Consider the following 25,431-nt stretch of genomic DNA (forward strand, 5'->3'; position numbering starts at 1 on the left):
AATACTGTAATATCATAGACTTGTTTTATTTTGTCAAAGTGATCTCGAAATTTACAAAGAAAGCAACTAATTAGGTCAAATTGAGCAAAGTGCTGAAGTCCAATAAAATACATGACAACTTCTGACAATTCTCTCCAGGACACACACACAGCAGCTTCAATTACATACCACTGTAAATCAGAGCCATGGCTCACTTTTATTCTGACTTTCTAATTTTGATCACATTCAGCCAGAAAAGGCAAGACAGAGGAACAGAGTGCCTTTCAGATGCAATTACAACAAAATGATGAAACATCAAAGGCTCTAGAAACATAGAAACAAAGGCGTGTGATCACCATAATAAACAAGTCCTAAACAGTTAAGCGTTTTTTTTCTATGTTTACCTTAGTGAAGGCAATAGCAAGAAAGTAAATATTAAAAAAAGTACCGGTGATATTTCATTAATTGAAAAAATCTGCCATTTCTTGATGGGCATGCAGTTAATAGAAAAAAAATTGCCTCTACCAGTAATACAAAATGCACTGCTAGTTCCTGTCCAAATAACAGCATACATACACACACACACACACATGCACACTCTATATATATAAAAATGCAATATATTTTTACAGTCATAGTTCAACAGCATATTAAATATATTTATTCATTCAATCAGTAATCAAGAAATATATTCTTAACCAGTATCAATTTTTTTAAAATGGACATCTTACAATTAAAGGCATTTAACAGTCAGGTTAAGCATGAAAACAGAATGTGCTTAAAATCAGCAATGTTGACATGTAAACTTTTACTCAAGGTAACATGTACAGCTCTAGCGCAGGATGTTGCGATATGAACATGCTGATTGGGTAAGACTAATCGTTCTTCCTTTTTTTTTATAAAAGTGCTATGCTAAAAAAAAAAAATGATTTAAATAGAAAGCTTAAAAGAAAAATCAAGCACAATATTTTCAGTCATCTGTAAACAGATAGCAGAAAGTGTAAACGTATGCTTTTATTGTCCAACGGGCCCTTCAATCCCATTAGAGCATTTACTATGGGCACCACCAACTGTAGCCAGCTTTCCATCCAAGTGTACAAGTAAATTCAAGTAAATGATTGAAAGGTCACAAAGTAATCAACATGTACTTCCATTTAAGTGTAAAATGTATTAAAATTGGGCAATTTTGGCAGATACATTCATTACAAGTTGCAAGTTAGATCACTATATTTCTTCTGCTTGGCAAAGTATGACCTACAGTAAATATTTTAAACACAGCATGATCTTGCTATACTACGTGATAACATTTGGATGGAAATGCAGGTAATAATTACTGCAAAAGAGAGACTCGCTTCTTAAGGGCTCAATGAAAACCAAACACATGAGCAGTACTTAGTCTTAAGCAGGAATACTTTCCAAGGACCTGAAAGAAAGTAAGTATGGTCCCACTTTTGGAACCCACAAGGAATTAATTAAATACAAACATATATGATAATTGATGACAATAATCACTCATGTAGTGTGTGTTTGTGCAAGCGATTGCTGAATGAATATATCAGCAAGCTTGAATCCAAAAAGGCTTTCTAAAAAGCTTATACAGAACTTAACAAAAGATTATGTACAGCAAAGGGTTACATAAATATAACATGCATAACTGATTATGTACGCTGTGATACATAAGACATAACTTTCCATGATTCATACAATGATTACAAAAACCTCTTTTCTGTAAACTGCAGAGACAATATCACCACGCCAACTGCTCTGCAAGACAAGTTATGTGCAGCGCAGACTGGGCGGGGCTGTTCCGGAGGTGCTGTTTTGAGTGTCCGCGGACCAGGGACTCCCTGGGCCTGCTTGCAGCACCTCATGCTCTCTCGCAGGATTTCCTCACCCAAGGCACACGAGGCTCCTTAATCCACTCCGTCGAAGCCCTGCGCGTTCTCTATCGCAATGTTCAGCTTCTCTCTCACTTCCTCGAATGACTCATATGGTGGCAGATCCAAACGATTAAAGCTTTAATAATAAAAAAAAAGAGAACAGATTTTTGTGTTATATAACATTTTGATGTACAGGTGGCTGATATGAGCTGCTGGAATCTGAAGTGTGGCAATCACCATGTGTGGGCTCTGGGCAGCTTGTCGCGGGTGCCCCACTGCTCAATGGTGAATAGCTGTGGTCCATTGGACCCTGTGGAAAAGGACACGGGTGTTAAGAAGACTCAAAGGCCAGTGGAAACATTCTCCAAGTCAATTAATTTCAGTTTGGGACAAAACTCACCGTACAGCTCTGCAAAGCCGTTCATGGGCACTCGGGATGTGCCGGTCACAAACTGCAGCAGGCGGATTCGCTTCTCCGCATCCATTAGGAGCACAGTCTGAGAACCACGGCAAAGCATCAGAAGCATAAACTGGATTCAAGAGTAGGTCTTCCCATCTCCTGTTAGGTCAGGTTATACACTGTCTATATCATTTAGACTGGCCCATGACTAACCCCAAGAACTCACCTTCCAAAACCAAAGGATGACCGGGTGGTTGGGGCCATAGCCATTTTTATACTTTGTGTTCTCTCTCCAGTCATTGACATCCACGTCACCCAAACCACACATCAGAAGCTGAGGAAAAATTCATGAAATTGTCTAAAATGATACAAACGATGCGAAAGATCCACTCAACTCAGTACTCACCTCCAACTCATTCTCATCAAAGATCTTGATTAGGTCCTGGGGTATGAGTTCGTAGAAGCCCTAAATTGGAATTAAACATTTTCCCAATGTAATTTGAATTCTGTATTTAATTGCTTAAATAATTAATACATAAGATTCCTCACCTCCTTGAAAGCTGACATCTGCATCTGGATCCGATTTACAAACCTCCATTGCATAACAAGACTAAACAAGAGTTAAAAAAATATTATTTAAAAGTCTTTTAAAGCATGGGTGCTGGGATTCTCTTTGTGTCCAGCAGAGGGCAAGAGCACTTACTGAATGTATTCTTTCTTATTCCTGTCATTCACTATTATCTCAGCACCTCCCGGCTTCAGTTCATGCTGGTGAGTCTGTCAAAAAGAAGGAGAGATATGTCATATTAGCAACAATCTGTCCCCCTTTATACAAATCATAAAATAAGTGAAGAAAACTGCGTACCTGTCCGAACAACTCTTCATCAATAGTGAACCTAAGGTCCAGATCTGTGGGGTCATTCTCCAAAATCCATTTCAGGGAATTGAAGTACTCGCTGTCCTGTGAAAGAAAGCACACACTTCAGTCACAACCTGATGGCCAAGCCAGACCTCCAGCTTCTTGCAGGCCTGAGAGGAACTCACCACTGACTCCATATCCTGCAGGGTGATGGGCTTCTGCAGCATCATCTTGTAGAAAGGACGGATGAAAAAGGCTGAAAAGGAAAACATACAGAAAAGACAGGAAAAATTAGCCAAGCAAAATGAAAAATTTGGTTTTGAAAACATTATACCAATCTGTGTATGTGTATTCAACACCCATCCCATCATAATCATAAATCTTACCATCTAACAGCTTGCCATGGTAGACAGCCATGCCTGCCACACGTCCAATGAACTTGAAGTAGGAGAGGTGGTCTTCATTGCACAGGCCTGAGTTGGGGTTGATCTGAAGTGTGTAGTTGTCCCTGGGCGACAGATGGTCACAGTGATTAAAAAAACCCAACAAACTAACAGAAGCAGCACATCTCTAACTGCAAATGTCTAATTTCCTCTCATTAGGCTGATCCTGAGCCAGTGTAGAGTCCATGACAAAGTCTTGTCGCTTATCTATTTTGTAGAAACACCTCCTATTAACCTGACTTTTAATTAATCAATTGGTGTTAGAAATAGCTCATATGAAAAGCTAAAACCCTACCAAATGATGATTAATTCATTGAAATGAATTAGTTTCACTGAAAAAAGATGATTTAATCCAGACAGAAAGGTCAAATTTTGTCGCTATTCAGAAATTAAAGAAATTTACTGCAAGTACAAAAATGTCAGCAAATTACGTAATGGTGCAGTGAGATCCAAATTGAATATCTTGTATGACTTCCATGAGCTTGAAGGACTGCATCCATGCGGTTTGGCAAGGATTCATACAATTTATTGATGAAGTCATTACATTTACATTTACATTTACGGCATTTGGCAGACGCCCTTATCCAGAGCGACTTACAACGTGCTTTCAAGTTAAAGTCATCGGGAATAGCAAAGAAAGCAGTCCTGCATGCCTCCCAGAGTTCACCAATATTCTTTGGTTTCATCTTCCATGCTTCCTCTTTCATCCGACCCCACACATGCTCAATGATGTTCATGTCTGGTGACTGGGCTGGCCAATCATGGATCTCGGATCCATGCTGGCTCCAGTAGGTCTCCAGCAATATGTACTTCAAGATTCATGTGAAAAATCCATCTTCTGCCGCTTTTCCAGCATCCATCCTTTTAGCAGGCTGTGGGCCTTGGCAAATGCCACACGGTTTTTCAATTGTCTTTTGTTTAGTGCTGGCTTCTGGGCACTGATTCGACCATGGAGGCCATTTCGAGACAGAATCCGACAAATTGTTCTGGTTGACAGAGAGACTTAAGGTGGCCAGGTCTCGTGGAGCTCTGCTGCTGTGGAAAATGGGCTGGCCTTGAATTTTGGAGCCAACAAACGGTCCTCTCAAGCAGTTGTCTTGTGGGGTCTGCCTGACCTGGGCTGGTCAAAAACATCTCCAGTCTCTTCAAATCTTTTTTTAATCCTCTGTTCTTGACGCTGAGACACATTGAAGGTGTCTGCCACATCAGCAGTGGACCTGGTCTTCAGCCTCTTGATAATCAACACTTTAGTCTCAGGGTGAATCTTAGGCATGTTTGCAGAGGTCTAGTTGCAGTTGATGTGAAGGTCTAGTGTACTGGGCTTCATTTTATGCACACCTCACACCTAATTGATCCATTATTATTCACAGGTGAAGCTCATATGACAAGGCAACAAAAATTATTTCTTTGCAAAAATTGACTCAATGGGCTTTAGCAAGCTTTGAATATTAGAATACTTTTTGACAGTTTCGTTTTGCACTGAAACATTATTGCAAAAGCTGTTGGGAATCAATTGAGCCATTTTAATGAGCCATTTAAAAAATCTTGATTAGGAATATATTTCAGCGGCACTTGAGGTCAATTTGTACACAAGCGACAAGACTTTTGTCAGGGATTGTATACGTTTTAAAGACCAAATGGAGAAAGAAAAACTCACGTTGCGGAATATTCAAAGAGTCCATAATATGGATTAAACATCTCCTTGGAAATAAGAAAAAACCACTCTCGAGCCACACCCCCATAGTCAAGGCCTTTCTCTCCTTCAAATTCGATCCACAGACGAGCTTTTAGCACATCTGGCCGCTTGACAGAGAGGATGCGCCTGTAAGAGTCTTCAAGAATTGCATTCCGTCGCAGCTTCATCTCAAAGCGGCTGGGGATTTCTGCCTACAGATATAAAGGAGGTTAAAGTGAGCTGAGTGAAAGTTTTTGGTACCTAAGGGCCACTGAGAGTCAGTGTAAAGCATCTTTGTCTGGTATGATTTTAAAAACACACACACACACACACACACACACACACAAAAAAAAAAAAAAAAAAAAAGACAGAAATAGACATGACTGGTGTAAGGGGGTAGGGAAATGTATACAGAAATTGATCTGGGTGTTGTCATGTTGAAGGGCTTACTGGTTTCTTTAGCTTCTTCCGGAAATATTCATATTTTTGCTTATAATCCCTGGAGTAAGGCACAGCCTGCAATAGAATGAATGAAACAGTACAAAAGAATCACAATCTGATACACTCCAATCCAACACATCAAAGGAATATATACAATTATATCATGCAAAATACAGACAGAATAAACAATCCAATGAAAAACACACGGGCAAACATGCATAAAGTTTCTGTTTTTTTAGCCATGACAATTCACATTCTAGCCTCTGCTTAATTTCATATAATAAAAAAACAAAGATAGTTTATGAGAAATTGTGTGTGGATTGTGTGTCCAAAAAGAGCTCAAAATTGTTCTAGGGCCTTCCTGAACAGACGTAAGATTATAGATACAGTACAAATATGTAGAGGGTTTTATACAATGTTTTTTATAAAATGTCTTACAGGTCCAGTGATTGCTGAATTTTGTAATCTGGGATCCTCCCATTGTGTGGTCTTTGTGTCTGCGATGAAATAGTAAAAAAATCTGTTGGAAAACTTCACCAAACAAGAAATTTTTGTGGAAAAAACAGAACAGACCACTCACTGTGATCGATGTAGAACGTTCTCCCATCAGTGTGAACTCTCTCCTCCCAGCCAGGCTACATTAGGGTGATAATTACAGATGGGTTATTGTGTCTATTAGTGTTGCACTTCTGTTGTGCAGTTTAATGTTTTGTGAAAATGTAATGAAAAAGAGGAATGTTTTATCAATCCCCCCCAGGAGGACTTTTTTTTTTTTAACATATCCAATTCTAGGAATAGTTATGTGATCTATTTTGAAGGCCCGCAAAATGCTAAATGTTTAATGTTAACATTTGTGTGCAAGTATTTAACGGTCAACCATGCAGTACTTACTGGTAAAGGTCCGAGGTCAGTGGGATCAAGTGAATGTCGCTTCCTCATATGCACGGGGATTTTCAGACGAGGGTCATCCTGCAGAGTGACACAAACAGGAAGTTACTTTGAAGATCCCTGCACACAGTCTCACTATCACATAATTGAACTACTCTGATGTTTATAATGTCACTAAAGTTACTAAATTCCCTGTTTGGGTATTAGAACTGTGAAAAATATGAAAGCATGCAATTCTGATTCAGTTATTGTTATTCTTGTAATCATAATGTCCTCTACTGGATATGCTACGGTTACTGAATTTTCTACCCATGTGGTGGTCTTGCTGTTGTGGTCAATAAAGAAGGGTCGGCCGTTGGGAGCACTGCGCACTTCCCAGCCAGGTGGCATCAGGCCACACTCATACTGAGGCTGGGGACTAGGGGATCGCTGGGGAGAAGCCTCAGGAGACAGCATGGGCTGCTGGTGCACCGTGGATCCCTGGGTCAGGGCAGCCTGTGCTGCCTCGGAGGTCGTCTGCAGACAGATCCAGGACAGGGTTGTACAAATAGAATTTATATAATCAAACATGAATATTAAAGTTATATTTTAGCATTAAGCTAGTTAAATTAGCCTCAGTGTAGTGTAATTAAATGAATTCTAAGTATTCAGATAAAGAACAAATACATTTATTGGTGCAGCAAATTCTATGCCATATTTAACCAAACCAAATATACCAATTCAACATACACTTTGACATATCTTAATGGGATGGGGTTTAAAGGGAAAAGTTCAGATGACAAAAAAACGGAGCCTACCTGAATGAGTGGTCGAGTCCATGTAGTGGTTCGACTGTTGTGGTTCACATAGTAATGTCTGCCCTTACTGTCCTGCTTCTCCTCCCAGCCTGGGGGCAGGCCTGCTGTGGTGGGCAACAGCTAGCCAATGACAGTGAGGGGAAAACCGAAAAACAATGTAAGAATGCCTTGTGGTCTTAAAATAGCATAACAGCCCCTGGCAGATAACATCCCCCTAAATCACTCGCAAAAGGCGATGGCCTCCAGGGAGAGCGATTTAAACTAAGCTTCCGTTCAGCTGACAAATGGTGCAGACGAGCTGCATCTGGAAGCTGCAGGCTTTCTGGGGCAAACCAAACAACCAAAAAATGTCTGTAAGACCCACCACAGTAACTCAAGAAATTACTTGGTCATTCACAATGTTCTGTAGAATTATTTGCTACTTGAACATGTAAATAAAAAAATCTATAAGAAAATCTGTTACTGACCACTGGGAGGACTGGGTGCTCCTCTGCTGTTAAAGTCTGTGCACTGCCTCTACGACTGGAATGGCCCTGATGACCCTGAAGCTAAACGCAGTGAAGAAAACGAACAAGGAGTTTTGGATGACAGAAAGAAATGCAACATCAATAGTTTTTCCAGATTAATGTGGACTCACAGTAGTGAGAGAGGCGCGTCGGTCGCTGGGTGTGGCCGCGGCAGTCGTCAGGCGACTCAGCTCCTCGCAGAAGGAGTGGAACTCGGTCGAGTAGTGAGACGGAGGAGGCGATTGCTCGTGAAGGCCGCTGCTAAATGCCGTGTTGTCATCATCCGTGATGATCTCCCAGCTCTCCGGAGAATCGTGGCGGTCGCTGCCCTCCTCGTGTTCGGAGATCTGCCGGCGTGTGATGAAGGCGTGTTGCGCCTCCATGTGGCGGTGCTGCCGCTGCTCGGCCTCTGCCTGGCTATCCCTGAATGTAAATGACAACAACAGCAAGGCTTTTATTCAGCTGCATGAACTTTCACTCATATCTAGCACAAATACAGTACAACTGTTCCACTTTTTAACAGGCCCGGAGGAGCACATGACTAAGATGAAAGGGGTCATTTTAAGGGCCCAGACATGACCTAAGCAGATTGTCGCAGACTGTGATTTCTTGTATAATGAGCATTCACTACCACCTCTCAGTCATCTGACCTCTGTTATGATCTCCTGATCTTATTTTGGAAAAGGACAGACTGAGAGGAGGCCAGACTGAGACTTACTGTACAGTGGGCCGATGCCACTGAGTGGTCCTGTTCTCGTGGTTGACGTAGTAGGTCCTCCCCAGGTTGTCCTGCCGCTCCTCCCAGCCAGGGGGCAGTGCAGGCAGCTGGTGATTGTGCCGTGGTCCGCAGATTTCCTGGCTCTCCAGAAACTCCCAGCCAGGCTGCAGATTGAAAACACATAGTTAGGGTGAGACGCACAGTACGAACAATATGTTAAAACTGATTCCAGACCCACAACATCTGCTAAACAGTTACTAATCATTAATTAACCTCATTAATTATTCATTAAACAGTAACCAAGCATAGTTATCTGATTCAAGGCTTTGAACTCAAAAGCCTTACAACCTGATCCACTTAGGCTATAATGTGATTAATGAGTTTTTATTGAAGTCATCTCAATAATTCAATGTAATTAGGGTTCGTTTTGAAGCTTAAACATAATTTATAAAAATGTTTTATATGTAACATGGTACTTCAGTGTTAAGGTACTAAAATACATACAGCATACAGTACACATTGCATGCTTATTTTTAACCTCATTATCAATTAATGTGCCAGTCAATACTTCCATATTGTTCCAAAAACAGATGATGTACAGTTGCATCTTCGTTTAGTGCCTGATCAAGCAATATTGTGGCTACAAATCTTTCTAGGGGTTCTTCAAATGTAAACTGCTGACGGATGACTGTAGTCTGCTTGTTTGAGTGCCTCAGGCACTGATTACATTCAACACAGGGAAGAATGATGACTGGCCAGTTATATCAATAACCCCATTCCAAAGATGGGTGCTACATTAATACGGAGCGAGTCTCTAGTGTTGGACCTGCTTGGAAGAGGCTGGCGTCTTCACTCCTGCCCAGAGTAACTATCTAGGGTCAGTTGGCTTGGGGCACATTACAGAATGTTTTCAATAAAAAAAACCCAGATCACTCACATCCAGCTCCTCGTTGTGCTCAGAAGAGTCCTCCTCTGAAGCACCATTTTTGGGCAGGTAGGTCATCTTCAGACGCAGGTGACCTTTCACCCTGGACTTGTGGCTGCATTTAAAAATATTAAATTAAAATATTAAACTATTTGACTATTTCAAATTGTTTTGAATAATTAAAAAAAAACAATTAAGTGCTGCCAACCTTCTAGGGTGAAGCAGGAAATCCTTGAATGTGTAGGGCCTCTCTGTGTTAGGATTTTCTGTCTGGAATATGAATAAACAAATAAATCTAAAAAAAAAATCATTACTACACATTCAATGTAGGCAGCACACAGATGGTCACGACAACAAACAGCTCTGTGGGTGTTGTAGTTTCTGTTATCCTGACCCGGCAAATAAACATGCACCAGGCTTTATTTCCATTACTGGACACACGCTCTTCAAAAATGAGGGCGTTCCAGTTTACATAAGCAAACGATCTGAGGGGAATAATACAAGATTTGTGCAGCTGGGCAAAATATTTGGTATTTATGATTCATGTGGTTCAAATGAAAAGACCAGCATCAAATATCGCCTGCATATACATCAAGCAGTGAAGGAGTAAAATAAAATGAGAAAAGAATCTCACCGGAATCTGATGCAAAGGCACATCCACCTGACCCAGGAAATCATCACGAGTCTGGGGACAAAAGGACCAAAATGGAGCAATCAAGCAGGAAGAACAACAGGGATACAAAACAGAAGTATACATTTATTTCACAGAAAGTAAAAGTACTACCATTCAGAAGAAACCCATTTCACCCCAGCCCCCTGCTTTGATATGACACGGTTCGCCAGCTATGTGAACTGCTTCAAACGTGCTGTCTGAATTACATACACAGTATCAACATGGCACCACAGAAAGCCCTCCAAGGCCAAATAAACATCTGTAGCTGCCACCGGCGACACAGAGGTTTATTTGAGTTGCAGTGCAGTGCAGTGCAGTGCAGTGCTCCCCCACCCCACACTATGCCTTCAGTTGGATAGCCAAGACAAGAAGGCCAAGAACCCGGGCCTGAGCAACACAAAGCCAGGCATGTGTGTCTGTGTCACTCGAATTTCGGTATTTCGGCACAACCTGCAATTACACAATCTTGATCAATGCTTATGATAAAGTTCAGCTCGATCTCAGTGATCAGCATTGTGTTTTTTTATTAACACAATAAAAATGGCAGAAATTAGCACATTGTGTGTGTGTGTGTGTGTGTATTGCATTACTTTTAAAAGACACGCAGATACTGAGGGACTGGAAAATGAAAGCAACGCAAGCAATACCGAGTGATGTGGTTCACCGTGTATAGCTAGCAAAGAGCAGAGGTGGGCAGCGATAATCATTTCGTTGTGTCACCATGTGCTGTGCCATGTCACTTTCACATACAAGGCAAATAAGTCATTTAAAATGTGTTTATGGTTCTACCACAGCCAACAAAATTGTTCATATATAGGACCAAATAAAAACGTAAAAGAAAGCTACATTATTCACCAATATTTCACAACTAAATTTTGCTATTTTTCTAAAATAAAATTATTTATCCAAGCACTAGAACCAGACTATAGCTGTGCTGAAAGGTCACCGTTTATTCTACAACAGAGGACAACAAAGCAGTTACAGGGAAATATAAGGCATAGAAGACAAATACCATTCTAGTCACAATGTCCAGGGCCATTCATCTCAGCAGTTCACTTGGAGATCACTCTTTCCACAAATGTCCACCAAAATGACTTCTAATTAATAGTCTTTATGTACCCATTCTTAACAAAAGATCATTTGGATGAAGCACGGCCGTTTGCATACAAACGAAGCACACCCATTGGTTGTGCCAGCGTTCTGGGAAATTATGAGACAGCGACGCCGAATTACTTCAGGCAGGATTAGCCTGAAATGAACTCAGATTCCCTTTGTACAAAGATTGAGGTCAAACCACAAAGCAACAGAAAAGCATTCTTTGAGTACGGCTCCAGTTGAATTCTTTCGCATAAGAAAAAGGTATTATTTGAAAAGCTAAACAAACCATTTTCATGATGAATGCACACGCACAGAAGGAAACTGTGTAGCTCGATGCAATAACCTGCTCATGGGGAGAAGCAGAAGGACGTGTTTAGTGGAAATTGTCCGCATCAGATAAAATCAGGGAATGTTTCAAAAGTGGTCAAACTGCCACGCACCTGGCAAAAAGACCTGGGAAACAAAGGAAAGATGATTTGCAGGGCCAACCATTTGAAGATCCAACAGCAATGGTATTTTCTGCAAGTAATTTTCTGCTTGATATATATTCAAAGTCAAAGACAAAAGATTGTGGTCCATCTGCATGTGGGTCTACAATTACTGCAGATGTTCCTAAAATATATATCGAAGAGACTGACTATAAAACTGGAACAGCTAGCTATTTATTGCATAGCAGTTAAAAGCAAAAACCCTCATTATGGCAGTTACCAATGCTGAGCATGTTAAAATATTATACAACAATTCGCAAAAATTACTTCTGAAAAAAAGTATTTACCATTTGATTGATTTCTGATGCCTTGGTGAATGTTGTGTGAAAATGTAACGTAGGCCATGCCAGCAGGGATCAGTAACAAGATGAAAGGTAAATCTACTGCCGTGATAAGAAATTAGTCTTGTGTGCTGACGAATCCAAACGGATTGTCATGTGCTACCAATTTCCAACAGTTAGATGGCCGTTAGCACAAGTAGCTCTCGGAAAACAAGGTCATGTGCCAATGGATGCAAACTCGACATGAACCTGAGCAGGATTATTCATATCTCAGCGCAAATAGCGGTGTTGAATATAGCCATGGCAGCAAAATGCCTGTTTTTGATACAATTCATTCAGAATCAATATATTGCGTGTGGACACGTCAGCAGCCACAGTCAAGGGGATGATTGGTGAAATTCAACACTTGGTCACATCTGCCTAAAGGCTGAAGCTGAATTTGTAATACAGTCATGACCAAAATTGTTGGCACCCCTGATATTTTCCCAGAAAAATCAAGTAATTCTCACAGAAAAGTATTGAATAAACACGTTTTTGCTTTATTCCCTTTGTGTGTATTGGAACAAAACAAAAAAAGGAGGAATAAAAAGCAAATTTGACATAATGTCTCACAAAACTCCAAACATGGGCTGGACAAAATTATTGGCACCCTTAACTTAATATTTGTTTGCACACCCTGTGGAAAAAATAACTGAAATCAGTCGCTTCCTATAACCATCAATAAGCTTCTTACACCCCTCACCCGGAATTTTGAACCACTCTTCCTTACGCTTTGTCCTGCTGGAAGACCCAAGATCTTAAATGCAAAGCCAGCTTTCTGAGCCTGGGCCCTAGAGTGCGAGCCAAAATCCTTTGGTTATCCTCAGATTTCATGATGCCTTGCACACAGTCAAGGCACCCAGTGCCCGATGCAGCAAAACAACTCCAAAAATTCAAATTCTTTTTTTTTTTTTTTTCAAATTCAATTTTATTTGACGCATACACAGTCACAGTGGCAGTAAAATGCTTTACTGCCATAGGCCTCAATATTGCAAATATTGCAAGTATATATATGTGTACCAGGTAGGGTGAATGTGTGCAAATGTGTAAATGATCATTGAACCTCCACCATGTTTGACTGTAGGTACTGTGTTCTTTTCTTTGTAGGCCTCATTACGTTTTTGGTAAACAGTAAACAGGTACAACAAAAAGCTCTTGGTCTCATCTGTCCAGAAGACATTTTCCCAAAAGGATTTGGCTTACTCAAGCACATTTTGGCAAACTGTAGCCTTGGTTTTTTTATGTCTCTCCTGGGTCTCCTGCCATAGCGTTTCACTTAATTTAAACGTCTTCAGATAGTTTGCGCCGACACTGATGCTCCCTGAGCCTGCAGGACAGCTTGAATTTCATTGGAACTTGTTTGGGGCTGCTTAGCCACCATCCGGACTATCCGGCATTGCAACCTTTCATCAATTTTTACCTTCCATCCACGCCCAGAGATTAGCTACAGTGCCATGGGTTGCAAACTTCTTGATAATATTGCGCACTGTGGACAAAGGCAAATCTAGATCTCTGGAGATGGACTTGTAACCTTGAGAATGTTGTTTTTCTGGTCCTCACACAGTACTCTTTTCCTCTTTCTGTTGTCCATGCTTATTGTGGCACACACAGACACACAATGCAAAGACTAACTGAACTTCTTTCCTTTTTATCTGCTTTCGGGTGTGATTTGTATATTGCCCACGCCTGTTACTTGGCCCATGTGAGTTTAAAGGACATGCTCGAAACAATATATATTTTTTTTATCCACAATTTTGAAAAGGTGCCTATAATTTTGTCCAGCCCATTTTTGGAGTTTTGTGTTTTTTTTTCCTCCAGTTTTTGTTTTGTGCCAACACACACAAAGGGAATAAACGTGTGTATAGCAAAACAAGAGTTAATGCAATACTTTTCTGTGAGGAATACATTTCAGGGGTGCCAACATTTTGGCCATGACAGTACTTGTTCAAATCATGTCATTATTAGCCATTTGTTTTTGGGCGAGAGCACAGAGAGCATGGCAGGGTTTCCGCAGATCTTTAAAAAGTTTGAGTTTCCAGAAAAAAACAATGCCTTAAATATAATAAAACATTACTAGTAATCCTTAAATCCAGAGTTTAAAGGTCTTAAAAATACATATAATCAGTCACATCATACAAATACCTGGTATTTCACTGGCCTTATGGGTGTGACAAAGTCCACTTTCATTCGAATTGCCCAGATATTATTTTATCTGGTATATGGTTAAACTATATAGAATAGAATAACTATAAGAATTGTTGAAGTTTTTCAGATTTATTAACTAAAAAATGTCGGGGGAAAGTTGTATAAAGTCAACAATCACTTCAGCCCTCCTCCGGTCAGGGCTTTATGGCCTGGTGGAAGCCTCTCCTCAGTAAAAGTTTGCTAAAAACACCCGAAGATGGCGAGAAATAAGATTATCTTGTCTGATGAGACCAAGATAGAACTTTCTGGCTTTAATTCTAGGCGGCATGTGTGGAGAAAACCAAGCACTGCTCATCACCTGTCCAATACAGTCCCAACAGTTAAGCATGGTGGTGGCAGCATCATGCTGTTGGGGTGTTTTGCAGACAGGACAACTGGTTGCAATCAAGGAAAAGATTAATGTGGCAAAGTACAGGGATATCCTGAACGAAAACCTTCTCCAGAGTGCATAGGACCTCAGACGGGCCGAAGGTTTACCTTCAAACAAGACAATGACCCTAAGCACAAAACTACAATAACAACTCCGTGACTGTTCTTGAATGGCCCAGTCAGAGCCCTGACTTAATCCCAATTGAGCATCTCTGGAGTGATCTAAATATACCAACGTTTACCATCCAACCTGGACGAAGAGGATCTGCAAAGAGGAATGGCAGAGGATCCCCAAATCCAGGTGTGAAATACTTTGGCAAATTTCCCAAAAAGACTCAAGACTGTATTAGATCAAATTAGATACTAAATACTGAGCAAAGGGTCTGAATACTTAGGACCATGTGATATTTCAGTGTTTCTTTGTTGATAAATCTGCAAAATGTCAACAATTCTATGTTTTACTGTCAATATGGGGTGCTGTGTGTACATTAATGAAAAAAAAAAAACTTTTTAGCAATTTAACAGAGTGAAAAATTTAAGGGGATCTGAATACCTTCCATACACACTGTATACAGTCTATGGTTAAATATATAACGCAATATGAATTTTATGCCATATCGCACAGCTCTACAAGTCCACCAACACTGCAACTTAAAGAAACTCCAGGGTCAGTGTTACACAAGAAGCTCATAACAAGTCACATGGAATGTCTAAAATTAGGTTATGCAAGAGGGCAGCCTGCTTGCATTAATTGCTGGTGTAGGCCTTTCCTGACAAGCTGTTAGGCCCCACAGAGGGAAAAGGGAGAGCAGGGAGGGGCAGGGCCGTGACATTTGATGCTTTACAAACACGGCTAGGCAGGGGGACCCACCAGGAATGGGAACACACCAGCCTTTTACTGCGCCCAGCTCGGCCAAGGCTGGTATTCCCCCCTCCCTGCCTTGCTGACCCTTGGCCTGTGTTGCCTGGCCTGCATGGGCCGATCTGAACACAGCTCCCGTGTCACGTTGGAGGGGCTGAATTTGAAGTTCCGAGCAGCGCTCCGACGGGTCAGACTGACTGGAGTCAAAGGAAATATTTTGGAGGTGCTTTATTTTTAGCCAGGACGGTGTGTGTGTGTGTGGCTGTTATAATTAGTCTATGGTAAATAGCTGAAGTGATTACTCAAAGTGTTAACAGAATAATAAAAACAGACACTCTCGCAGAACTGTGGCACATGTGCTACGTACACGTTTAGAAGATAGTCGCACTGACCGGCTCCTATCCTTGCGTTCTTTCCTACTCTTGGCATGCATCTTAATGGCTTGCTGTTATGCAACCAAACACCTCTGCATGTTTGTCTACATCGGGCTTGTTAATTGCATGACTTGGCTGCAGCTGCCTTCCCGGTTACTGAACTTCGCTCCTGCTCGCATGCAGAAGTTGTGGAAGTGGAGGCAAAAAGCTACGGAACACAAGGTGCGGCATGGCAAGATAACGTTATCACGTGGATCCCTGGGACTTTACGCAAGAACAAAAACCTTTACTGTTACACAGATGCCCTCTTTACTGGGCAGAACTTTTTACACTTTCAGAGAACATCTAACAAGCAATGGCCAACCAGAATGTAATAATCGCTAAGCTAAACTTAACTCTCAAGTAGAAGTGAAGTGATTGTTAAGCACAGGAAGCACAGTCACAACGCTGACATTATCCCGTCACCCAGACGCCCGAGGAGCAGTGTGTGGGGACGGCGCTTTGCTCAGTGGCACCCTGGCGGCTCAGGATTCAAACCGGCAACTTTCCGATTACGGGTCTGCGTCCTTACCCGCTAGGCCACCACTGCGCTGAGAGCAGACTGCTCAATGACAATTTGAGAGAGCACAACTTCCCTCAGACTGACAAAGTTCTGTGGATGCGGAATGAAACGTCTCTACCTCAAAGAAAGAGAGTCCAGTTGCCATGACTCAACTTTCAGACAGACTGCACGATGGTTTTGGCAGAAGAACCTAAACGTAACTTTCAGTTTGGGCAAGGAAACCAATTTTGGTTTTGCAATTACCCTTAGCGACCCTTACCCATATCTTTGGTACCACACAGTGCCTTCTAATGTGATGCCTTGGAAGAAGAAGGTTATATCTATGCTAAAAGGAAAATGCTTACTGTGTTATTCCTTCCAGAGCAGGGAGGAGTGTGATCGGTTTTGTCATCGGTGTGCATGTCCCTCCCAGAGCTGGAGATTCTTGTTCCAGATCCATGAGAAACATAAATGTGTAAATGTGGTGAACTCTTGGAGCTGGTAGTCTTGGTTTTGGAAACGTGGCATGAAATCCCAGTGTTTGCATAAGGCACTTCAAGAGAAATGCTCCTCTGAAGAACAGGATGGCGGCTCTTTTCTTCCACCACCTGGCCACCCGTTACCCAGAAAGCCCCGTGCGAGCTCTCAGACTGTTTGGACGTAGGCAGAAGGCAGGCGGAGGTGCTACGGAAGAGCTTTGTAATCCCTTTGGGCTTTTTGTCAGAGTCCACGGTTTGGTCTGAGTGATTGGGAACGTCGGCCCCGGCTGCGGCCACGTTCACCAAGTGCAGGAGCGTGCTGGAGTGGCGCTCGCCTGGCTCGGCGGACACAGGCTTGTCCTGGGCGTCGGAGGGCAAAACGTTGAAATGGACGATGGGTCTAGCGTCCCTGAGCTCAGCGGAGGGCCAGCTGCTTTTTGACAGCCGCAGGCCGTTAAGTGCCGTGGCGATGGATCCTTTGCCGGCTGCATGCGGCTCGTCGTCGCAGGGCGACAGCTGCAGCTGGTGGGACGTTTGGTACGAGCCGCGCGCTGGAGCCGCGGTCACCGGCTGAGCCACGGGGCTGACGGGGGAGGCGGGAGGCGTGCTGCAAGGGCTCCGCGGGAAAATAACCAGCGAGCAGCACCGTCTCAGCGGCACCCGGGCTTTCCGTCGGGCGACGCCGCGGTCGCTTGGCGCTGCTGCTGCCCGTCGCTCGTGGACGTCGGGGTCAAATATGCTGGTGCTGCTGGAATAACCAGCATCGCTGATTGTGCTGCTGCTACAGGAGCCGCCGTCAGACCCGCTGCCTGCCGGCCCCTCGCCGTCCTCCCTGGCGCTCCCTTCCGACTCGCCGTTGGCCCGGCAGGGCTGTAGGGAAATCTGCAGCGTGCTCTTCTGGTTGAGCTTCGGTATAAGTACGGATGAGCAGCGTTGTAAATTGCAGTACTCTGGTGACGGTGGAGGCAAAGCCAGAGCCAGCTGCCCTGGAGCCACCTGCATGTGGACGGAGCCGCGAGCAGACGCTCCGAGGCCGCCGCAGCTCTCCGACAGCGGGTCGGTGTTGCTCCTCCTCGTCGCAAAGTGCAAGCGGAGCTGCCGTGCCATGTGCCTGCCTAGTTAATCCCGGGGAAGGAGCAAAAAGCAAGGCATGGCCCCCTCCAACAAATCAACACGACGGCCGAGAACGAGAGAAAGCCACCGCTCCGGGTCCGGTCTGCCGATCAGAATCATTAGCGGCGGCACATAGACGGGATATCTCCGGTGACAGCCTGCATTCCTCTCGTGGCTGCTTCGCAGGCCGACAAGCCAGGGAGAGAGTGCGGAGCCCCTGGTGGGGTCTGTCTCTTTAAGGAGCAGGGGGTCTATCCTGTCAGCGGACAGAAGCCCGGGCACCCCGCCCTCGGCTGAATACGCTCCGCAGCAATTTCGCAAGACGGGATCGCTAACTCCTTTCTCTCTCTCTCCCTGCTGGTGGGCACTGCGTCTCGGTCATCAGGCTCGCCACTTCTAGTGCTCCTCCTGTGCTGCACCCCGGCTAATATTTTTACCCGCCGGGGTAGATGTACAGGAAATCGAGAGGAATGACTTTCGGCACAATTCTGCATCGAACAGCATCCACGCTTTCCCGCAAATTCTCAAGACGCTGCGGTTAGACATGAGCTGCTGAAGTCTGCAAGCTCACACAGCAAATGTTTGATGCACAGATAGAGGAATGGCAGCTCCGGAGCGCCGCTTTGCCAGAAAAGGACCAGAAGGGGGTTGAAAATGTGCAAGCGAAGGCAAACGACCCCCTCCCGACAGACAAATGATCTCTTCCAGAGTTGGGACAGCTCAGACTCGCAGGGATATGTGCCACATCATGCGTCATTTGACACCTTCTGTTGCAGCAAGTGCTGGTTCTGATGCCAGTAATGTCGTTGACATTCTAATCCATCAATCAAGTACAACTACACCAGGCCAAACTATTCTGTGTGCAGTCGGCAAGCAAGGCAGAAGCGCACCCATTAGGTCCAAAAAAACTCTACTACCACCGCCACTCATAACCAGTCCGGTGGCTGTTTTTATTTGCCAAGGGTAATAAATACGGGGACTGTGTTCATATGCATGCGAGAGGTGTTGTGCACCTGAAACAACTGACCTTTAGTTTTTGTGGGCAGCCACTGCAGAGGAAACTGGGCTCGCTTAGATGCAAGAAAAACCTGGGCACCGGTCGTTTTTTTCCTCTTAGCCTCCGAGAAAACAGTCATTTGACTGCTACTGACAACATAAATATTTGCGGACCCTTTTGCGAAACTCATTCCAACCATGGCTCTGATAGTCATTAACTTTCCAAACTATTCTTGGACCAAATGCTGACAAATCACACACAAGCTGTTAAAAGGAGGCTAGAAGTGAAATAGACTTTAAGGGAGAATGAAATGAATCACTGTGTGAAGCATTTCCTCAAATTTTTTATTTTATTTTACCGTAAGCATTATTCTGCGAGGAAGTCTTTCGTTCAGCATTTCACAAAACCCATGCTTGTTCATGCTTTGCTAAAAGCAGTTACCCCCTTAAACACTCCCTTGGGTATATTCCATTGGCCATACCTTGGTTTTCGAGAAGCAGTTTTTAAAAAGGGTGCATTTGTTCATTCATGCCAAGCAAAAGCACCTAATAATTTACAGCCCTTGGGCTTAGAACCAATGCTAACAAGCAAGACAGGGCTCTTCGTCTTAATTTCAGGCTTACAAATGTATGTAATAATGCATCATTTGTGACAGTCCACATGTCACTTTTTTATCAATCCAAAAAGGACCTCCAGTTCAGGGTCATGGATTAAACAAAAAAAAAAAAATCCAAAGTACATCGAAGTAGGAGGACTAGGGAACAGCGATAACCATATCCAGAAAACCATAAGGCCAGTCATATTCCAAAATGTCAATAGGTTTGAACATTCCTGACAGGTAATATGGCAAACAAACAACTTGATTTTTCACACTTTTTTTTCTGATATTGCCACACTGAAACTTATCTTATCTTGCACAGCCACTTCATTTGCTCCACGTCACTTTGGCCACAACCAACCCATCTCCAAACAACGTGCAACCTTTCCAGTCAACAATGACTTCACGTAACTGCAAGTCATCTCCATGACTTTCGCTGCCCTCCTCAGCTGTTTTCTGCGGTTCCGCTCTCTGCTAGCTTTACACAGTGAATCACATGGTTCCATATTCCAGCGCCTCAACAGCCGTACGTCTCATGAACACACAAACAAGAGATGCAAAATTCTGCCATTTGTACAGTGACAAATTGCACTAAACTGATCACAGAGACCAAGCTGAACTTTGAGACATGTTCAAAGTTACCTAGGCGTGATTCATTTTCGTGAGGGGGACTTCAGGGACATCCATACTCACCAGGCGATTCTCATCAAACACTTCCAGAAGCAGCCGATGTTTTCTGGGATGGACCTGAAAATAAAAAATGATCAAGGATAGCCTTTCATTTTCTCAATGAGGGATAAAATGATAAATTCTATCATGTTTTGTCAAAGTCTTTGGGGGAGGATTTGATGCCATGATTGAATTGAAGATACAAGACAATAATAAGGACTGAAGCGCAAACCGCCACATGCCAGACCAAATAAAGTCACAGTTTGGGCGTTGAGTCACTACCAGATTTCAGAGGGCCTGCTAATGGCACCAATATGAAGTGTCTGTAAAACACGAGAGGTGTCCGTCCTGGATAAACTCAGGCTTGGCTCCAGCGTCTGATTACATTTTGGAGGCGGTCCCATTCCACAGAGCGCTACGTACGCTGCAAATGGACGGTGACTCACATCAGCGTGCTACTGCAATAAAACCAGACTCATGAAACAAAGATAGCCTCAATGTAGATGCACAATGCACAGCTGGAGGCGGACACTGTACACCAATCACAGTGCCAGTTATTTTCTGGAAGCATGACATTCCAGGTACAGTTGTTGCTTTGTTAGACTGGGAGGTTATCCGTTAGCTGATCGATATGGGGGGGCACGGGACCTGAAACGCTCACCTTTTCCAGTAACTCTGTAAGGAAATTTCCCACGTGGCACCATGAACCCAAACTGGAATGAGGTTCGCTATAAAACAAACCTTCTCTGCTAAACAAAAAGCACTGGTATCCCCCATCGGAGACCACGAAGCGACTTGAAGTTCCGTTAGAAGTTCTATGTACAGCCTCTTACATAATGATCTATAATCAAGGTTATCCATGTTTGTGTGCAATGCCATTTTAACTGTCTTCTGCAGACCAGGTTTAAAAGAACGTCAGGCTACAGAGTGAAAGGTTCGGCACCTTTTCAGTTCAGGAGACGGCATGCCTCAAAAATCATCTCATCCTCAAATTTTGACTTGTGTTCACTCAATGTCCCAGGATCTTTGTATTAGGAATGTCCCAGGGTGTCTGCTTTTTGGAGGTTAATCTCTCACAGTCAATATCCCACTGTCAGAGGCAGGTACTCTGGTCTGGTCTTAGAAAATGCAGCCTAGAAAATGTTAGCCATGAGGATGGCAACCCCTTTGTCCTGGCAGCACTAACTCGTTCTAAGATATAGTAGTTATGATTGGTAGTTTTTGGTTTCTTGAGTAACATTAATATGTCATTCGTATTTTTATTTCGTTATTATCTTTGAGTGGAAGAGTGGGATGGGGTGGGTGAAGCTACAGTGTTCTACAGAAATTCTGTGTGGAATTTCTATGTTCCAGTTTCTGTTTTGTATACGTTACGTGGAAAAAAAAGGATGCACTGATCATCCGTATCGGCGCCCAGGGTACCAGATCATTTGCATTCATTTGCCTCCATGGAGAAACGTAGCACCTTGGCTCTGCATAACCGGAGAGGTTGGTGAGGATCACATGCTGCGTACTAAACCGACGCAAAGCTGAGAGAGGCGTATGCAGCCTGAAGACTTCCTGAAACTCTCTCCACGGAAAAGACAAACCGGTCAAATGACGCTGCCAGCCAACGACACAGGCTGGTGTAACAGGTCTGATGACACTAACACTACACAGATTCTGCCCTTCAGGTGAAATGACACATGCAGTCTTCTTTTCATGCTTCAAACAAAGTTCCCATTCTAATTCCCTGACGTTTCCATGGTTTTCCCTGAGCAAAAAGCTGATTTTCCATAACCTTCCGTATAATTAAATGTTCAATATAACATTTGGGTGCTGAGCAGAAAGGGGTATTTAAAGGAGTTACAGAATTCCAAACTGCATATACATCACTGCTGAATATAGGCAGCTTGGCGTTTCGAATGGAACAAACCAAAACTTCAACATGCATCTATTATTTTATCACTTTGGGTGAGCCAAACTTCTTCATTTTCAAGCCAAATATGTTGAAATTTACACCTGCCTGTTCCTGTACACTGGGAACAAAAGACGGGTAAATACACATCAGGTTTTGGCTGCTGCACTATAAAGTATTAACAAAATTCCCTGACTTGGCACCCAAATGATCCAATTCCCTGACTTTGACATTCCAGAATTTCCCTGACCTGTGGGAACAGTGTCATAAAATAATCCAATATTATACTTGAATATTCATGTTGAGGTTATGCATGGCATTGATATAAAAAAAAAAAAAAAGACTGCACGTGCAATACAGGTTTACTAAAGAGATGGCAGCGAAATGTGAAAATGTCCAATCAGACCACTGAGCCTGACAGCCCAAAACAAATCTGACTTAAAGTGTTGACCTGAGAGGTCGAGCCGCACCAATGAACACAAGCTGATAAGCCAGCGGACTGTTTTAGCACCCGCCGCTAACATTTTACTCTGCTACACGCTGATGAGAGATAAGAGGCAGAACAACAACAGAAACCACGGACAGATCGCGGCTTGTAGGCATCGAAGGTTAGCCCCTCATGGGACGGAGGGCTTAAGCATCTGTAGCCGACGGCACAGTCCATTCAATCTTTTAGGGGGGAAACGTACCTGCAGCAAAAGTGCTGAAACTCCCAAGTAGCTAATTATAGCCCTGTCTCAGAGCAACACGCTGAGATAACGCATAGCCACGCTTTTCCATGACATCACAACACAAACACAAAGCCAATCGGCCGTAATTTTCACTTACTCTGAAATAGAATTCCTCGTTCCACTTTGGGTCCAAGGTCTTTTTGGCAAGAAATGGGAGAGAGGGAGAGAAACAAAAGTTTAAAATATCTTTTTTTTTTTTTTTAATTACTTCAAATTCATAATGAGTGCTAGAAGTCACCTTTTTAATCGTCTTAGTCTGAAGACTCGTCAGTTCACCGTTTACGGGGTCATAGAGGGAGATTCTTGTATAGGGATCACTGTAATATTCATTTTAAAAAAAAAAGTTAATGCTGACTTGACATCCATGACAAAGATTTTTAAAGCTTCTTTGTGTGTGTGTGTTTAGGACAATTGAAAAGAGCACCATCTAAAGGCTGTTTGGAATAGGACTTCATGGGTCCAAAAAGAGTGTATGCTTGTACAATTTATAATGTGTAAAAATCTATAATCGAAAATTAGGACACTTCAACAGCAGGGAAGAACTTTGAACTTTTGCAGTACCATGTGCAGAAACGCTAGTTGGTTTTGTTTGTCCCAAAACATGAACGGCACAGTCGTCATGCACCCAGATCCACATTTCGGTTTGGGTTCATGTGAAAACCCTTCTTTTCCCAGGAAGCAAAACAGTCGTCAGACTTGTTATTCCCCCCACTATACCCTTCCCAAAAAAGGAAGCATGATGTCAGCCCTAGCGTTTGGTCACCTCCTTGACGAATGCCATTGTGCTATTGTTCTTTGCTGGCAAGTAGCCCTGATTCTTAATACTGGCTGTGCGCCTGGACAGGCAAGGCACGTCTCAAGAGCCCCAAATCAAACTATTGACCCAAAAACACATAAAAACAAACCTTCCCATACGTAACCTGTGCCAATGGGGAAAACTTTCTGTATGTATCATAATTATGCTGTAGGTATAAATTTGAATTTTTTTTTCCTACTCACCTCGCCCCAAGGATATCTTTCTTGGCCAGTCCGATCCCAGCAACGACTTTAACTCTCAGAATCCGCGACTCATCCTACAAACCGGAAAGTAAAGTAAATAATCAATACACGCCAAGGGGTCAAGCGGAACACAGAAGGAAAGAGCTGCTACTGTTACACGTTCATCGGTCAGATACCCCGGTTACTGAACTGGGATACTGATGCCGTGCACAATCCTTCGGCCCTGACTCAGAGTCACATGACAGCATGATAACCAGCATTCCTGATCACGGTACAGGTTAGCCCATGTGATCCGTGTCATAATGTACACGTCCAAGGTACAATGCAGACCTCAAAAGCAGCGAATGGACCTGTGTGGAATAAAAATCCCATTTCGATCCGTGTTGGGCGCGATTAGATAAGCAGGGGGGGGTCGTCCCACCCCGAAAACAGGATGTCACGAGGTACTGCTTTTCAGTTCTGAGGATGAAAGTAGTCAAAGATGCTAGCTTGCCGACTGCCACCGGCCTCACTCACAGCTAGCTAAGTTGCTATCGTGGTTTCATATCAGATCAGAAAGAATTTACATTAGAGGTTTTTTGGGGTGTGAAATATATAAGTATAGCGGTGGCAAGCTTGGCTTGTCACGTCTGAACCGCGTGTTGTGGTCCACACCTCGCCATAGTGAAAGCTAAAGCAATTCGGTCGCGGTGGAACAAACCAAAGGTTAAGTTTTCCCCCTCTAATAGCAGCACCAGGCCAACATCTGCCCTAAACGTTCAGGTTATTATTATTATTGCCGTTTTCATGTTATCTTGGTCGATATATTACCTCGTCGGTCGGAAGCCCTCGGACTTCGGGTACAAGTGCAGCCATATTCATAATTCCCAGATTCGAGAATCTCCCGCAGGACGTGTGGATGCGATAAAGGAGGTATAAAAAAAAAAAAAAAACTTAAAAAACGTTCAATTTCAACTGGTCAGCCTTCCCTCCGCACGCCCCCTATTCACGCTACACTTTATCCGTAACTTGAGAAGGGTTATACGGAGAAACGTGTTCTGGTGCTGGCGACGCTGCTCGACACTGGTGTTGTGTCGTCCGCGAACGATTCGTTCAAACGAACGGATCTTTGAGAGAAAAATACGGAATGAATCACTTTCTCAAGTGATTCATTCGTTTCTCAGTTCAGTTCAGCGCGCCTGAAAGAACGAATCAATGAACTGCACGCTCCTGAATCGTTTTCACTTTTTAAAAACATATTCAGTTCCTGGATAAACAAACCTGAAACGCCGGACTGGCAGTAATGAGAAGAGAGTGGGACTCAACGCGCATAGTCATTCTGAACCGCTCTGTTTTGACTGTGCATAGTTAAAGTAATAATTATAAAAAGAAATGAAATGGAATAAAAGAATGTGGCTATTGAAAAAGCAAGCAAGATAAAATGCAAACAAATATTGATGTTCAGGGAGAACATAAGCCGAGACATCATTGGGTAGTGGCTATGGATTCTGCTGAAGTGCATTGTGCA

General features: G+C 43.1%; 1 protein-coding gene across 2 annotated transcripts; it reads right to left on the reverse strand.

Annotated features, from left to right (window-relative positions):
• Positions 1-2: 2 nt before the first annotated feature.
• On the reverse strand, positions 3-25,009 carry nedd4a (NEDD4 E3 ubiquitin protein ligase a). 2 transcript variants are annotated; one of them, XM_028956309.1, is made up of 28 exons: positions 24,735-25,009; positions 23,925-23,998; positions 23,164-23,242; positions 23,023-23,061; positions 20,322-20,375; positions 10,146-10,196; positions 9,720-9,781; positions 9,524-9,626; positions 8,587-8,750; positions 8,000-8,291; positions 7,830-7,910; positions 7,363-7,482; positions 6,875-7,081; positions 6,569-6,646; positions 6,258-6,312; positions 6,116-6,174; positions 5,687-5,752; positions 5,219-5,448; positions 3,505-3,626; positions 3,304-3,374; positions 3,125-3,220; positions 2,963-3,036; positions 2,809-2,869; positions 2,666-2,725; positions 2,486-2,593; positions 2,260-2,356; positions 2,097-2,169; positions 1,893-1,995 (listed from the first exon to the last, which is right to left on the reverse strand). In XM_028956309.1, exons 1-28 carry the CDS (start codon positions 24,783-24,785, stop codon positions 1,893-1,895), a joined length of 2,730 nt encoding a protein of 909 aa, XP_028812142.1. In that variant the 5' UTR covers positions 24,786-25,009. The 2 variants fall into 2 exon arrangements, with proteins under 2 accessions (XP_028812141.1, XP_028812142.1); XM_028956308.1 differs by lacking the exons at positions 20,322-20,375; positions 23,023-23,061; positions 23,164-23,242; positions 23,925-23,998; positions 24,735-25,009 and adding an exon at positions 16,807-18,232 and having other exon boundaries at positions 3-1,995.
• Positions 25,010-25,431: the final 422 nt, after the last annotated feature.

This window comes from Denticeps clupeoides, chromosome 16, assembly GCF_900700375.1.
Source record: "Denticeps clupeoides chromosome 16, fDenClu1.1, whole genome shotgun sequence".
NCBI classification, from domain to species: Eukaryota; Metazoa; Chordata; class Actinopteri; order Clupeiformes; family Denticipitidae; genus Denticeps; species Denticeps clupeoides.